This window comes from Oncorhynchus masou, chromosome 22 (genome assembly GCF_036934945.1).
Source record: "Oncorhynchus masou masou isolate Uvic2021 chromosome 22, UVic_Omas_1.1, whole genome shotgun sequence".
Classification (NCBI taxonomy): domain Eukaryota; kingdom Metazoa; phylum Chordata; class Actinopteri; order Salmoniformes; family Salmonidae; genus Oncorhynchus; species Oncorhynchus masou.
The window spans coordinates 28,283,035-28,300,755 of NC_088233.1; the positions used below are offsets into that span (position 1 = coordinate 28,283,035).

The window sequence follows — 17,721 nt, forward strand, 5'->3', positions numbered from 1 at the left end:
TCTGCTATTTTGTAACCCTGGCGCCAGTAACTTACCTGTCTTATATCAGATTGCTTATGCTGAGGTGGGAGGGGTGGAAATATTGTAGGTGTGTCTTTAAAAATGTGTGCCAAAGTGCCAATTCCCAGCAGTGCTACTGATGATATTCAATACTAACAGGTCGCTTGTCTTGGCAGTATAACGCAGTTGGTTATGGCATCGATTTTGCTAGAAGAGGCGCACAGAAGCCCGAATCAGTAGCCTAATCAGTAGCCTATAACCAATGTCTTATTCAAATATAATGAGCAGCAAAACAGTCAGACATTCACAGACAAATATTTCCATGTTAAAGTCAATAACAAAAACTAGATTGGCTAAATGTTTGTTATAACTAGGCCTATTTAGGGTTACTGTATAGTATTTAATAAACTGTGTTCAATAGATAGGAAAAACATCCATGCCTCAGGTCAAAGAGCCCTTAGTCCTACATGTGTACACATTGCCTTATGCTCATAGAAACAAGACATTGGATTTATGATACCCAATCTTATTTCAAAATAGTGTTGTTTAAAAAACAGACTGGTTTTTAATAAAATAAAACATTCAAACTTATTAGAAAGATTCACCATCCATGAGTTTATGTTGAGAACGGACATGGCTCGAATACAATGGAATATCTTCTGCTATTTCTGGAGAAGTCCAAATATGATGTAAAACAAATTCTCTCATAATTTACACATCAAAGAAAAGTGTTGTTGTACATAGTAAAGAAAAGTGTCCCAGCTCAACAAAATTGTCTTTCCTGGTTTACCACGGCAAATCTCCTGTGGCAATTTCCCGACACTTTGTATGAATGTAAACGAATGTTGGTGTAGCCTACTGTTATTGTTTTATTTGTTTCCTATTTATGTTTTCCAAAAGTGTCTGGTGTCGTCATTTATTATGAAGATCAGGGGTACAATATCCTAGACTGTCCATATTGAAATGTGTAACGAAACCAACTCAGTCGTGGGGATTGACTTACTTGTGCAAGAAGAGTGTGGGCTAGAATCAAACCAATGCCAACACAATAGACAAACACAGTACCAGACAAAAGTGTGGACACCAACTCATTTCTTTATTTTTACTATTTTCTACAACTTAGAATAATAGTGAAGACATAAAAACTATGAAATAACACATACGGAATCATGTAGTAACCAACAAAGTGTTAATCTGTTGACGGCATGGGTTCCCAAGCGTGAACTACACCGCCCCCCCACCCCCCGTTCAACTCAAGCGTGTTTCAAGATCCATAACTGGTTGGGAAGGGAGGGGGCGATGACGTCAAAGTTGCCCCAATTTTCAGGATTCCAAAACTAGTTTGGGAGATTGCCTGCCCTGTGAGTTCTGTTATACTCACAGACATAATTCAGATGGTTTTAGAAGCTTCAGAGTGTTTTCTATCCAATAATATTATATGCATATATTATATGTTATATTATATTATTATTATATTATTATTATAATTATTATATATTATATGTTATATTATATTATTATTATATTATTATTATAATTATTATATGCATATATTAGCAATTTAGGACAGATTTGTATTCAGTTTACTATGGGCACGCAATTCATCCAAAGGGGGCAGTATTATCCCTATCCCTAACAGGTTTTAAACAAAAATATATTTTACATTTTACATTCTTCAAAGTGCCACCCTTTGCCTTGATGACAGCTTTGCACACTCTTGGCATTCTCTCAACTAGCATCATGAGGAATGCTTTTCAAACAGTCTTGAAGGAGTTCCCACATATATTGAGCACTTGTTGGCTGCTTTTCCTTCAAATTGCGGTCCAACTCATGCCAAACCATCTCAATTGGGTTGAGGTCTGGTGATTGTGGAGGCCAGGACATCTGATGCAGCACACCCTCACTCTCCTTCTTGGTCAAATAGCCCTTACACAGCTCGGAGGTGTAAGGCCCTACGCCGGAGATGAGAAGCAGGTACGGGGAGTTAAACATTTATTCAGGAACATAAAACAAGACAGGAACAATGTCAGCACACGGGTATACAAGGACATAAGACAATCAATACAGAAACAGGGAACAGAGCGGGGGAAACAGACAGATATAGGGAAGTTAAGGACAGAGGTGATTGAGTCCAGGTGATTCCAATAATCAATGATGCGTGTGACGGGGGGACGGCAGGTGTGAGTAATGATGATGGCAGAAGTGCACAATGCTGGGGAGCCTGGCGCCTTCGAGTGCCAGGGGGGAAGAGAGGGAGCAGAGGTGTCAGGCGGTGTGTTTTGGGTCATTGTCCTGTAGAAAAACAAATGATAGTCCCACTAAGCGCAAAGCAGATGGGATGGCGTATCTCTGCAGAATACTGTCGAAGCCATGCTGGTTAAGTGTGCTTTGAATTGTAAATAAATCACTGACAGTGTCACCAGCAAAGCACCCCCATACCATCACACCTCCTCATCCATGCTTCACGGTGGGAACCACACATGCAGAGATCAACCATTCACCTGCTCTGCGTCTCACACAGACACGACATTTTTGGTTCCAACCGCCATCAGACCAAAAGGACACATTTCCACCGGTGTAATGTCCATTGCTCGTGTTGCCCCAAGCAAGTCTATTCCTCTTATTGGTGTCCTTTAGTAGTGGCTACTTTGCACCAATTCGACCATGAATGCCTGATTCATGCAGTCTCCTCTGAGCAGTTGATGTTGAGATGTGTCTGTTACTTGAACGCAGTGAAGCATTTTTTGGCCGTAATCTGGAGGTGCAGTTAACTCTAACGACCTTTTTCTCTGCAGCAGAGGTAACTCTGGGTCTTCCTTTCCTGTGGCAGTCCTCATGAGAACCAGTTTCATTATAGCACTTTTTTTGCGACTACATTTGAAGAAAATGTGAAAGTTCTTAACGTTTTGGGGATTGACTGACCTTCATGTCTTAAAGTAATGATTGACTGTCGTTTCTCTTTGCTCACTTGAGCTGTTTGAGGCTGCTCCAAAACACCACCAGCGGAGAAAAAGTATTCAGAGTGGACTTTTAGTCCTACTCAGGAGGAGTACACACCATCCAGGAATAAAGAAGAAAGGCCAGGGAGTACGTTTCATGATTAACTACTCATGCCGACCATATTCCCTCTTAAGAGAATTATCTTCGGTTATAGTCACAGCTGTGTATATTCCCCCTCAAGCCGATACCACGACGGCCCTCAAAGAACTACACTGGACCATATGCAAACTGGAAACCACATATCCTGAAGCCGCATTTATTGTAGCTGGGGATTTTAACAAAGTAAAAATTGACCGACGTCTTGCATCCGGACCAGCCAAACACCTTCTTTGCACATTATCGAGGATAACACAGTGCCACTGACGCAGCCTGCTACCAAGGACTGTGCGCTCTCCTTCCCAGTGACCAACATTAGTAAGACACAATCGTTTTAACCCTCACAAGGCTGCCGGCCCAGACGGCATCCCTAGCAGTGTCCTCAGCGCATGCGCAGACCAGTTGGCTGGAGTTTATATGGACATATTTAATCTCTCCCTATCCCAGTCCTCTGTCCACACTTGTTTCAAGATGTCCACCACTGTTCCTGTACATAAGAAAGAAAAAGTAACTGAATTAAATGACTACAGCCTTTTAGCACTCACTTCTGTCATCATGAAGTGCTTTGAGAGACTAGTTAAGGAGTATTTCACATCTACCTTACCTGACACCATAGGCCCACTTCAATTTGCTTACCGCCCCAATAGATCCACAGATGATGCAATCGCCATCACACTGCACTATCCCATCTGGACAAGAGGAATACCTATGTAGGAATGCTGTTCTTTAACTATAGTTCAGCCTTCAACACCATAATACCCTCCAAGCTCATCCTTAAGCTCAGGGCCCTGGGTTTGAACCCCGTCCTGTGCAACTTGGTCCTGGACTTCTTGATGGGCTGCCCCCAGGTGGTGAAGGTAGGAAACAACACCTCCACTTCGCTGATGATCCTCAACACAGGGACCCCAAAAGGTGCGTGCTCAGCCCCCTCTTGTAATCCCTGTTCACCAATGACTGCGTGGCCACGCTTGCCTCCAACTCAATCATCACGTTTGCATGACACAAAAGTAGTAGGCTTGATTACCAACAATGACGAGGTAGCCTACAGGGAGGAGGTGAGGGCCCTGGGAGAATGGTGCCAGGAAAATAACCTCTTACTCAACATCAACAAAAGGAGCTGATTGTGGACTTCAGGAAACAGCAGAGGGAGCACGCCCCTATCCACATCGACGGGACAGAGGTGGAGAATGTGGGAAGCTTCAAGTTCCTCGGCGTACACATCAATGATGTTCTGAAATCGTCCACCTACACAGGTGGTGTGGTGAAGAAGGTGCAACAGCTAAATAAATTTGGCTTGGCCCTTAAAACCCTCACTTTACAGATGCACAAACGCCCAGACCCAGAGGGTGGTGCGGTCTGCCCAACGCATCACCGGGGGCACAATACCTGCCATCCAGGACACCAACAGCAGCCGAATTCACATCAAGGCCAAAAAGATCATCAATTACAACAACCACCCAAGCCACTGCATGTTCACCCCTCTATTATCCAGAAGGTGAGGTCAAGAGAGGTGCATCAAAGCTGGGACAGAGAGACTGAAAACAGCTTCAATCTCAAGGCCATTAGACTGTTAAATAGCCATCACTAGCCGGCTACCATCCGGTTACGTAACCCTGCACCTTAGAGGCAGCTGCCCTGTATACACAGACTTGGAATTACTGGCCACTTTAATAATTGAACACTAGTCATAATGTTTAAACAATATTTACATACAGTATATACATATGAGATAAGTAAAGCTGTATTCTATTCTTTTGTATTTTAGTCAATGGCACTCCGCAATTGATCAATCTAATATTTATATATTTCTTAATTACATTATTTTACTTTTAGATTAGTGTGTATTGTTGTGACCTGTTAGATACGTCTGCACTGTTGGAGCTAGGAACACAAGCCTTAAGCTTCACCTACAATGTCACACACTGACCTTAGAGATCCTCATTACTCTCTATGTTTGGTTAGGTCAAGGTGTGACTAGGGTGGGAAAGTCTATGTTTTCTATTTCTTTGTTTTTGGCCGTGTGTGTGTGGTTCCCAATCAGAGGCAGATGTCGATCATTGTCTCTGATTGAGGATCATATTTAAGTTGTCATTTTCCTTTTGGGTTTTGTGGGATCTTGTTTTCTTTTTAGTGTCTGTGCCTTACAGAACTGTTCGTTTTTGCTTTGTTTAATTGTTGTTGTTTTTTGAAAGGAATTATGAATTATGAATTATGAATTATATATATATATATATATATATATATATATATATATATATATATATATATATATATACAGCTGTATATTTTTGGACATTTGAATGTTGCAGTAACAGGACCTAGGCCTAGCGTTTGAGGGAGCGAAAGAGACCATCCTTTTGATTGCAAGCCTTGACCCCAATGACTAAACTAACCCCTATTGAGAGAAAGAGAACTGCTCATTTCCAGGGACTCGTGAGGCTCATTTGAATATCTTGAAGCAGAGCAAAAATTCTCAGTGAAAAAAATATTTTTGACACCGCTGAACCCATAACGCAACCGTAAGCGGAAAGATTTACCAATGCGTTTGGTTTGTTATAATAGAGCCCTGTATCTTATCTAATCTGGTTATCTCCCTTAAGGTTCAGTAAACTATTAGTAATGTTTGGTTTACGCTGCTATCGGTACAGGGGAGCAGAGGCTTGCCTGCACACTGAATAGAGAATGTGGAGTCAGGGGAAAAAGAAGCTGATAGTCACCTCCTTAAGTCTGATAAGGGATGTGAACACACACACACACACACACACGTACCCATATCACACCCGCTTGCATTCATGTGTGCACATATGTCTGTTTGGTACAGTATATAAGATCAGTCCTGACCCAAGCTAAGATGTATCCACCACTGGTTGTGATTTCAGGAGTGACCATGAAGTGTCTGGTTATTGTGCTGGTATGTGCTGTGCTCGCTGAGGGAATCCACAGGTTAGTACTCACTATTTATTTTTCACAATTTCAGTGACATTTTCAGTTGCTCTTTTTCCTAAATTCTAAAACAAATTTTCTTTTCTCATCTCTCATAGTCAATGATAACTCTTATCGCTCTCTCTACCTATTTGCATTTGCAGAATTCGACTTCATATCTGAGTGTATCTGTGTTCATGTTACCCTAGGATCCCTCTGGTGAAGCATAAGTCAATCCGTGAGAGACTGATGGAGAAAGGAGAACGCCTGCCCTACCAAGACCCCGCTCTCAAATACTTTCCTGACGAGTTCGCTGGCTCCGCCACCATGTACATCAACAACTACGCCGATGTACGTACATGCTATAACACACAAGCTTATGGTCGATCTAGAATGTTACTCAATGTCCTGTCTATATCTGTCTATGTCCACAGTAGTCTATTTTCATATTCCAGAATGAAATTCTATGATGTAGGCTAACATAGAAAATGTGAATTGTAGGTCAAACTAGATAACAACCATGTCAAGATAACGTCTAACTCCATGAAGTAGAGTCTAAACCACGCCAACCACTCTAGATCTGATGCGTTGTTGTATGAATGTATTAGCAGCCCCTCTATCTTTTGTCAACTGTACTTTCCCTGTTGTGTTTTCCAGACCACCTACTATGGAGCCATCACCATCGGTACTCCCCCCCAGTCCTTCCAGGTGTTGTTTGACACTGGCTCTGCCAACCTGTGGGTTGACTCTGTACTCTGCAACACTCAGGCCTGCAGTGAGTACAGCTGGATAGCTTCATGACAATGAAAGCAACTGCTTGCTAATATTACAACAACCTACAACATGTATAAACTGCTACTTTCTCAACAATAAGTATTACTAACTATACTACTACTACTGTACTACTACTACTACTACTACTACTATCAGAGATATTTAAGTCCAATATCACTTCTACACACTTCCCAGATAAATACATTAAAGACAGTATATTTCCTCTTTAAGTTGTTTGTGTCCCTTCCTCCTGCAGACAGCCACACAAAGTTCAACCCCCAGCAGTCGTCCACCTACTCAGCTAATGGGGAAACTTTCTACCTGCCCTACGGAACTGGCAGTCTCAGTGGAGTCTTCGGATATGACACCGTCAACGTGAGTCCCACCATAACAACCTTACAAATACTTAACTACTTCTACCACAGTTATTCTTCACTACATGCAATAAAAAGCCACAACAGTACATGTACTTCCATTCTAATAAATCCAAAGTCCATGATGCGGAGTGTGTGTTGTTTGTCACCTCTTTAGGTCGGTGGTATTTTCATCAACCACCAGGAGATTGGTCTGAGTACTGACGAGCCAGGTCAGACCTTTGTTGTGGCCCAGTTTGATGGTATCCTTGGCCTGTCCTACCCTTCCATCTCAGCTGGACAAGAGACTCCCGTCATGGACAACATCATGTCACTGAACCTTCTACAGGCTAACATATTTGCATTCTACCTGACCAGGTCAGTACTCCTACCATCACTTATAACACAAATATACCACTAATTACCACTACTTACCACACATATACCACTACCCCTACTTACCACAAATATACCACTACCCCTACTTACCACAAATATACCACTACCCCTACTTACCACAAATATACTACTACCCCTACTTACCACAAATATACCACTACCCCTACTTACCACACATATACCACTACCCCTACTTACCACACATATACCACTACCCCGACTTACCACACATATACCACTACCACTACTTACCACACATATACCACTACCACTACTTACCACACATATACCACTTCCACTACTACCATATATACCACTACAGATGTCAGATCTTAATTGGACCCCTTTTGCAGCAAGAGGAAAATAATCCTGCAGAAGGAGGATTTGAATATCTGAAGAATGATTTAGAACTGTTCCAGTGAGCAGCTGGAAGCGTGTTTGTACACAAAGCAGTACCGTACCTACATTCTACCTTATGTAGGCTACGGCGTCTCGTGTTCATTCTTACGTGGATTATAATAAACGGCCATATTCTTAGGGGGTAGATGTTTTTTCGTTAGGGAACTGTTTTATTATATGTTTAAGGAAAGCAATAGGCAGAATTAATCATTGTTTTCCTCAAATCCTTTGTGATCCAGCGGTTACAGCCACTGACCACGGCACATATATGTCAGAGTCGGCATGAGTTCAAATTCGGCCCACTGACCTTTGACTCATGGATCAATGCCTATTTTTGACACATTCATTTTGCGTGGTTACATGATTAAAACAGAAACAACTCAAAAAGGTTAACAGTTCAGGAATTAATTCAGTTAAGTTTAAGGCTATGGTTTGGGGAAGGCTTAAAACTAAATAAAACAAAATGAAGCGCCTATGTATCATCAGTATTCAGAATATTCTTAACGCTCGCTAGAGCATTGTGATCTGCCATAAGCAGCTCACTCCGAACCTCATGAGTTTGCATCCAATGCTGAGTGATCTAGTGACCAGCCTGAGACGACATTAGACCAACAAGTTAATTACATTTTTTTTTTAAATGTTTTCAAGAAGTCAAACAAATAGTCAGATATTTTACACAAAGAAAAGTATCTCAGCTCAACTAAATTGTCTTTGGAATAGGCTCAAATGTATAAACATATTGACAGCTTTAAGAAATGAAATATTAAAAAGGCACACAGTACAGGCTTCCAATTCACACCAAGGACTAGAACTATATTCCCAAATAATACATAGCCTAACTATAAAACACGGACAAGCATCCACACTGGAGGAAAGTGTATTGTTCCACAGCAGACCTACATCTGTCAATCAGATGATGGCCCAACTCAGCTCATCAACTCAGCCCGGGAAATGTAATAATGGAGGCAAACGGGTAGCCTTCAAAATGTAGCCTAATGAATAATCAAAAAACAAGGGACCTATTGCAGCCATCGATGGCACTTAAATGATCATCAGCTGATGTCCCGTTAAATTAACGGTACGCTCTAAATTCACCCGCACAACTGATCTCAATAGCGACCATTAATGTTCACTTCATTGCAGCGCCCTAAAAGACGATATCAGTGTTACCTTAGTCCTGCTTGCAACCAAAGTGTTTCAAGATATGTTCACCCTCTGGTTGGTATTGTAATCAAAACAACAAAGTACTTTTTGAACAGACTGTGGGTGATTTATCCATTTGAAAAGCATTCCATACAATAGAAATAAAGTATCCACTGTGGGAATTGACACGACACTAATGTTGGTGTAGTCCTTAGTTACAATTTTATTGGTTTCCTATTTATGTTATCCAAAAGTGTCTGATATGGTCATTTATAATTAAGATCGGGGGTTAAATATCCCTAGACTGTCCATATTTAAAATGTGTAAATAAATCTAGTATATCGGGGGATTGAGTTATTTGTGCCAGAAAGTTGTGGGCCGGAATTGAACCAACGCCAACATGGTAGGCTTATATGTGTGAGCTGACGTCAGCAACCGTAACCCACACCACCCTACCAGACCCCACGATTGAACTACATTTTGAACATAGGATACAATTGAAGCTTGTATGTCATAGCCTAGATGAGACCAATATCTATCTTGTGCTGTTATGCTATATAAAATGACAGTTGATGTGTATGGCTGCATTTCTAATGCAGTAATATGACCTTGGCATGGCGTTTCAGTGAAAAATTTAGACATTTATTTTGAAACCAAATACAGATCCCAATGACTCAAATGCCCCAGCATGGAGATAAAGACAACTGCTCTTTTTACAGGGACCCACACGGCTCATTTGTATTTCCTGATGCAGCAGGAAAATGAGCAGTGACAAAAAAGTGATCAAGTTAAGATCTGACATCCCTACCACCACTTACATACCACACATATAATGTACTGCTACCGGACCTCAATATAAAATACACACAGATATCACAGAACCGTCTGCAGGGCAATTTGTTCGCTTTCTCGATGAACAGGTGATATATTTTAATAATGTACTTATTTATTTATGTACATAATCAATGTTATATTCATTATTCCTGCTCCAGAAACTAAATCACTGATATAAGACATAAGATTTTTGAGAAGAAAAGTGTCTTCTGTGAAGAGTGAACCATCTTCTTGCCAACTGCCTTCTATCTTTGTAAAATTGTTTGATGGCTTTAAAAAAAATTCTGTGCAGGGACGGCCAGCAGGGCAGTGAGCTGTCGTTCGGAGAAGTGGACAACACCAAGTATCAGGGTCAGATCTACTGGACCCCCGTCACCGCCCAGACATACTGGCAGATCGGCATCCAAGGGTCAGGATCAACCACACCAACTAAACACACTTAACCATACACTGACATCAGAACCACTAAGAGCCTGCAAAAGCTGGGGTGAAAAACTCCTTTAGGAAGTTTTTAAAAAATGTCTAAGGCTGCTGTCAATGCTTGTCTGCCGTCTGTCTGCCTGTCTGTCTGTCTAACACAAACCCTTGTACATCTCTAGGTTCCAGATCAACGGTCAGGAGACAGGGTGGTGTGGGCAGGGCTGCCAGGCCATCGTGGATACAGGCACCTCCATGCTGACTGCACCCAGACAGATCATGGGAACGCTGATGCAGTCCATTGGAGCCCAGCAGGACCAGTACGGACAGGTAGCAGGAAGCCATTATAAACCATAGCAGACCAGTACTAACTGACACCATAAAACAGTGTAATCCAGAAAGTAGAGGTTGGGGAAACCAGTGCAGACCAGAGTAAACCAGTACAGGGATGTTTTGTGTCACTCATGTCTGTGAATTGTTTGTTGATGTAGTACACAGTGAACTGTAACCAGATCAACAGCCTGCCTACTCTCACCTTCACCATCAATGGAGTCAACTTCCCCCTGCCGCCATCTGCATACATTCAGCAGGTAAGTTAGCGCGTCGTGTGTGTTTGTGTGTGTGTTACCCTCTATGACTGATGTTAGGATAATGAAGGCCATAAGCCTTGTCAGTAGTGCATGTGCATGCATGTTTATCTGTGTGTGTGTGTGTATTGCACTCAACATGTGTATTCTCCTCTCTATCCAGAACAACCAGGGTGGGTACCAGTTCTGCTTCGTGGGGATCATCCCCACCTACCTGCCGTCCCAGAACGGACAGCCCCTGTGGATTTTGGGAGATGTATTCCTCAGGGAGTACTACTCCGTCTACGACCGCACAGGCAACCAAGTGGGCTTTGCCACCGCAGCCTAAACCTGACCAGCATGACCATGACCGCAAACCAACACAGACACCGACCGTTCTTAGAAGTCTACCACCCCAAACCTCACACAGAATCTATTCCACCTCTGACCATTCTAGAACATCAATCACCAATGGAAACTATTCTGAATCACTCATAACAACCACTCTGGTTATTTTAGAACACATATTACCCATGGCAACCATTCTGCTCATTATAATACACATATTACCCATGGCAACCACTGTGGGTCAGTTTGGCTTTGGTCCAGTGTGGTTAAAGCAAGCATCGACATCATTGGGTTAAAGCTGTGGTCTTTGTTTGATGACATCTGCTAATATTTTCAGTTCAGCTGTAAGGTTGTTTCCTTTCTACTCTGGCATTGCAACAACAACCTCCTAGTTCCCAGACAACATCGATGTGAACACAGGTTCAGCCATGTTGCTGATTGCATCATGATGCTGAGTGAAAAAGTAAATGACTTACAGAAACACAATGAAATATGAAATTATGATTTTTGACACTTAAATGCATATCTTCTCAAGACTGGATGTATTTGGTGTTTGTTTAGCTTCCATGTAGACTGAATAAACTATAGAAGTGAACAATAATCGTATTTGTTTTGAATCGCTGTATCTGACACATCAAGCTCATGATGCCTGTAAGACTGAAATCATACCTCACATTCACCACTGACTGTTACCAGAAACTGCAACAAAAAACAACAAGAGCAGCTTTACCCAATTGGAGCCTGTAAATATATCCAACCATCTACACATCATACCAATAGAAATAACTAAATATCACAAATATGCCATCTGTTAAATGGCATTAAGACCGAAGTATCCTCAGGAGAACAGCAGCACTGTGAAATGGACTTTAATGAAAGCTTCAACATTTCACTTCTGCTTACGAGCTCTCATTATGTCTGTAACATGGTCAGCGGCCGGTGTGTGTGTGGATGTGTATGCATACAAGTGTTTGTTTTTTGTCTCTACACACACCATCATCAACTGGCTTAAACTGATCATGTCAGGAGCAGAGATAGCAGACACATACACACCAGTTTGTGACTTCACCCCCAGTCCTCATCCCTCCACCCTTCAAAGAGGAGCAGCTTTCTGACTCATGTCCACACAGATTGCTCCGACCCTGCGGAAGCCTGCTCTGAGATATGGCCTGTCACTGTCTGTCTGGGTCCGTGCCTCATTCACCAGACACAAGAACTCACACACCCATCTATTGCTTTGCTCTCTAAGCAGACAGAGGAGTTCAGCACTATTCTCGATTTTTCCAGGTCCCCAGTTTAGACACAACAGTGCTTAAATGAGTTCATCATCCTTTTTCTTAGTTTCTATAAAACATCTGTGGTCCATTAGTTCAAACAGAGGCTCAGCTCTCTACTCCATTAGTAAGAGACTGTGTGAGGATCAGAGAGAAATTGTAAGGGGTGCGTGGCAGGGTAGTCAAACGCAGGAGAGCAGAACTTGGTGAATAGCCAAAGCAGTTTAATATATAAAACTAACGGCATACAAAGCAAACACATGGGTACAAAACCCGTAGCGCACCAGTAACAAATAGCACAAGTACTTACAAAATAATCATCAAATAAAATAAAATGTATTTATATAGCCCTTCGTACATCAGCCGATATCTCAAAGTGCTGTACAGAAACCCAGCCTAAAACCCCAAACAGCAAGCAAAGCAGGTGTAGAAGCACGGTGGGCTAGGAAAAACTCACTAGGAAGGCCAAAACCTAGGAAGAAACCTGGAGAGGAACCCTGGGTATGAGGAGTGTCCAGTCCTCTTCTGGCTGTGCCGGGTGGAGATTATAACAGAACATGGCCAAGTTGGTGAAATGAAAAAATAAATCAATTCCCGACAAGGACATGGGGGAAACAGAAGGAAAATATACAACATGGAATTAGGGAATTGAAATGAGTGTGTGTGAAAACAAGACAAAACAAACGGAACATGAAAAATGGATCAGCGATGGCTAGAAGACCGGTGACGTCGACCGCTGAACACCGCCGTACAAGGAGAGGAACCGACTTTGGAAGAAGTCGTGACAGTACCCCCCTCCCCTTTGACGTGCGGCTCCAGCAGCGTGCCGACACCGGCCTCGGTGACGACACGGAGATGCAGGGCGATCCGGAAGGAGATGGTGGAAATCCCGCAGCATAGAAGGGTCCAACATGTCCTCCTCCGGAACACAGCATCTCTCCTCCGGATCGTACCCCTCCCAGTCTACGAGGTACTGAAGGCCCCTCGCCATACGTCTCAAATCCAGGATGGATCAAACGGAGTACGCCGGGGCCCCCTCGATGTCCAGAGGGGGCGGTGGAACCTCCCGCAGCCACCACCGGCCTGAGGAGAGACACATTGAACGAGGGGTTAATGCGGTAATCGGGGGGAAGCTGTAACCTATAACATACCTTGTTCACTCTCCTCAGGACTTTAAATGGTCCCACAAACTGCGGACCCAGCTTCCGGCAGGGCAGGCGGCGGGGCAGGTTTCCGGGTCGAGAGCCAAACCAGTCATCCACCACAGGAACCTCGGTCTGACTGATGCCAAGGAGCCAGAACCAGCTGATTCTCCTTTCCAGTGTGTAATGGGGTGAGGTTCGTGGAGGAGTGGCGGAGTGGCGGAGCGAGTTCTGGGCCATCTCTACCCAGGGCACGAATGCTGCCCACTCCCCCGGCCGGTCCTGGCAATAAGACCTCAGAAACCTACCCACATCCTGGTTAACTCTCTCCACCTGCCAGTTACTCTCGGGGCGAAAACATGAGGCAAGGCTGACCGAGACCCCCAGACGTTCCATGAATGCCCTCCAGACCCTCGACGTGAACTGGGGACCCTGATCAGACACTATATCCTCAGGCATCCCATAAGTGCCGGAAGACGTGAGTAAACAGGGCCTCCGCAGTCTGTAGGGCCGTAGGGAGACCGGGCAAAGGGACGAGACGACAAGACTTAGGAAAACGATCCACAATGAACAGGATCATGGTGTAACCCTGTGAAGGTGGAAGGTGGTTATAAAATCCACTGACAGGTGCGACCGAGGCCATTGCGGAACGGGTAAGTGTTGTAACTTACCTCTGGGCAGGTGCTTAGGAGCCTTACACTGGGTGCACACCGAGCAGGAGGAAACATAAATCCTTTGCCAAAGTGGGCCACTAGCACTTCCTACTAAGACCGTCCGACCGATCCCAGGATGACCAGAGGGTGACATGTGGGCCCAATAGATCAGCTGGTCGCAGACGGAACGTACAGTTGCCCAGCTGGACACTTGGGGGGGGGCTCTGCACGTGACGCCCGCTCAATGGCCACGTCCAGCTCCCACACTACCGGCGCCACCAAGCAAGAGGCTGGGAGAATGGGAGTGGGATCCTTTGGCCGTCCCTCTGTGTCATACTGCCGGGGCAGTGAGTCTGCCTTCAACTTCTGGGAACCTGGTCTGTATGAAAGGGTGAAAACAAATGGGTGAAAAACATGGCCCACCTTGCCTGGCGAGGATTCAGTCTCCTCGCCGCCCGGATGTACTCCAGATTGCGGTGGTCAGTCCAGATGAGAAAAGGGTGTTTAGCCCACTCAAGCCAATGTCTCCACGCCTTCAAGGCCTTGACAACAGCCAACAGCTCGCGGTCCCCCATGTCATAGTTTTGCTCAGCCGAGCTGAGCTTCTTCGAGAAGAAGGCACAGGGGCGGAGCTTCGGTGGCGTACCCGAGCGCTGAAAGAGCACCGCTCCTATCCCAGCCTCGGACACGCCCACCTCCACTATGAACGCCAAAGAGGGATCCGGATGGGCGCCGAGGTAAACAGAGCCCTTAGTTGCCCAAAAGCCCTGTCCACCTCAACAGACCACTGCAGACGTACAAGGACGCCCCTTCAGCAGTGAGGTAATGGGAGCAGCCAACTGACCAAAATCCTGGATAAATCTCTGGTAGTAATTGGCAAACCCTAAAAGTCGCTGCACCTCCTTTACCTTGGTGGGAGTCAGCCAATAGCGCACGGCTGAAATGCGGTCACTCTCCATCTCCACCCCTGATGTGGAAATGCGATACCCTAAGAAGGATACGGCTTGCTGAAAGAACAGGCCTTTCTCAGCCTTGACATACAGGTCATGCGCCAACAGTCGTCCAAGTACCCTGCGCACCAAAAGACACATGCTCGGTGCGTTTAGCGGAGTATATCGATATATACCAATACACCCTGCCCGTGCAGGTCCCTGAAAATCTCATCAACAAAGGATTGGAAGACTAATGGAGCATTCATCAACCCATATGGTATGACGAGGTACTCATAATACCCTGAGGTGGTACTAAATGCCGTCTTCCACTTGTCTCCCTCCCGGATACGTACCTGGTGGTATGCGCTCCTGAGATCCAGTTTTGTGAAGAAGCGCACCCCGTGCATTGACTAAATCACAGTGGTGATAAGAGGTAACTGTACCTTACCGTGATTTGATTGAGACCTCTATAGTCAATGCACGGGCACAGACCTCCATCCTTCTTCACAAAAAAGAAACTCGAGGAGGCGGGTGAAGTGGAGGACCGAATGTACCCCTAACACAGGTATTCGGAGACATATGTCTCCATAGACACTGTCTCTGCTTGTGACAGTGGATACACGTGACTCCTGGGAAGTACAGCGTCCACCAGGAGATTTTTCACACAATCCCCCGATGGGGTGTTAATTGAGTCTCCTTCTTAGTACAGAAGGGGAGAGCCAAATCGGCATATTCGGGGGGGTTGCGCACAGTGGAGACCTGGTCTGGTCTTTCCACCCTAGTAGGAAACCCCTACACACCTCCCCGAGCACTCTCGCGACCACCCCGTGAGAGCCCTCTGTTTCCATGAAATGGTGGGGTCATGATGAGCCAACCAGTGAAGGCCCAGTACCACGGGAAACGCAGGAGAAAGAGACTGATTTGCTCCTCATGACTCCCCTGCTTCACCATGGCCATGATAGTGGCTTCCCTGATTAGCCCGGACCCCCATGGTCGACTATCCAGAGCGTGTACTGGGAAAGGTCTAACCACAGGAATAATGGGGATCGCTAAACTAAGAGCGAGTGCTCTGTTAATAAAATTCCCAGCTGCGCCTAAATTGACGAGCGCCTTATGCTGGGAATCCGGGGGAAAAAAAATCAGGAAAACAAATAGGTACAAACAGTTGGACAACAGAGGACTCTGGATGAGAGTGGTGCACACTCTCCTGAGGTGACGCCATAGTGCCCTGCCTGCTGCCTCGACTCCCAGAGAGACCAACCCGGCACCAACCGGCAGGGTCGCCTCTGCGGCCACAGATCGTGCACGAACTGGAACCCCCTCCGGTCTCCCTACGCACAGCCCCTCCCAGCTCCATAGGTTCAGGAGAGGGGGTGCGAGGGGATGGAACCACCAGACCTTGATCTGAACGTCCACGGGTAGCCAGCAGGTTGTCCAGCCGGATGGACAGGTCCACCAGCTGATCCAACGTGAGGGTGGTGTCTCTTCAGGCCAACTCCCGATGTACGTCATCGCGCAGACTGCAACGGTAGTGGTCGATCAGGGCCCTGTCAATCCATCCCGCGCCGGCAGCCAGAGTCCTAAACTCTAGGGCAAAATCCTGGGCCTTAGCTGGAAGACGCGCTCACCCACCTCTCTATCCTTGTTTGGGTGGTCGAAGACCGCCTGGAAATGGCGGGTGAACTCTGAAGTCCTACAACGCCGCATCTCCTTCTCCACACACTGTGTTGACCCAATCTAGAGCTCTCCCTGAGAGGCACGAGATGAGGGTGGACACCTTCTCCCTTCCCGAGGGAGCCGGGTAAAAGGTGCCCAGGTATAGGTCCAGCTGTAACAGGAAACCCTGGCACCGTGCCGTCATCCCATCATACTCCACGGGAAGGGCGAGACACATCCCACTGGGACCGGTTGCAGGAGAGTGTAGTGGAGGTTCGGGTTGCGTTGTTGAAGTCGCTGGAGGACCTCCCTGTCTCTCCCAACAGTCCAGGGTCTGGATAACTTGATCCATGATGGCGCCGAGATGGTGGATTACTTTTGCTCGCTCCTCGGCCCCTATACCAGGGGTACCTGTTCCTGCTGACTCCATAGGTGGTTGGGTATTCTGTAAGGGGTGCGTAACTGATGGCAGGGAAGTCAAACGCAGGGGAGCAGAACTTAGTTTTATATATTAAACTGCACCGGCTATACACCAACGGCATACCAAACAACAAACACATGGGTAAAAAACCCATAGCGCACCAGTAACACATAGCACGAGTACTTACAAAATAAACAATTCCCAACAAGGACATGGGGGAAACAGAGGGAACATATACAACATGTAATTAGGGAATTGAAACCAGGTGTGTATGAAAACAAGACAAAACAAATGGAACATGAAAAATGGGATCGGCGATGGCTAGAACACCGGTGACGTCGACTGCCGAAAACCGCACGAACAAGGAGAGGAACCGACTGACAGAAATGCTG

The 17,721-nt window shown here is 45.3% G+C and overlaps 2 protein-coding genes across 3 annotated transcripts in view; one reads left to right on the forward strand and one right to left on the reverse strand.

Moving 5' to 3' along the window:
- Window positions 1–17,721, reverse strand: part of mapk8ip2 (mitogen-activated protein kinase 8 interacting protein 2) — a 131,801-nt gene that overhangs the window by 61,806 nt on the left and 52,274 nt on the right. The gene's annotated exons all lie outside the window — the stretch shown is intronic.
- LOC135508691 (gastricsin-like) lies at window positions 5,892–11,841 on the forward strand. The gene is made up of 9 exons (XM_064928921.1): window positions 5,892–6,039; window positions 6,228–6,369; window positions 6,676–6,793; window positions 7,049–7,167; window positions 7,324–7,523; window positions 10,213–10,329; window positions 10,520–10,667; window positions 10,829–10,927; window positions 11,088–11,841. The coding sequence occupies exons 1-9, from the start codon at window positions 5,948–5,950 to the stop codon at window positions 11,250–11,252; spliced, it is 1,200 nt and encodes a 399-aa protein (XP_064784993.1). The 5' UTR covers window positions 5,892–5,947; the 3' UTR covers window positions 11,253–11,841.

What these genes read in the sequence shown, in the direction of transcription:
- LOC135508691 (XM_064928921.1), top strand. Translation starts at nt 5,948, where the DNA reads ATGTATCCACCACTGGTTGTGATTTCAGGAGTGACCATGAAGTGTCTG. An exon ending in TCGGATATGACACCGTCAAC is followed by an intron (nt 7,168 to 7,323) that starts GTGAGTCCCACC and finishes TCACCTCTTTAG; the next exon opens with GTCGGTGGTATTTTCATCAA. An exon ending in AGCAGGACCAGTACGGACAG is followed by an intron (nt 10,668 to 10,828) that starts GTAGCAGGAAGC and finishes TTGTTGATGTAG; the next exon opens with TACACAGTGAACTGTAACCA.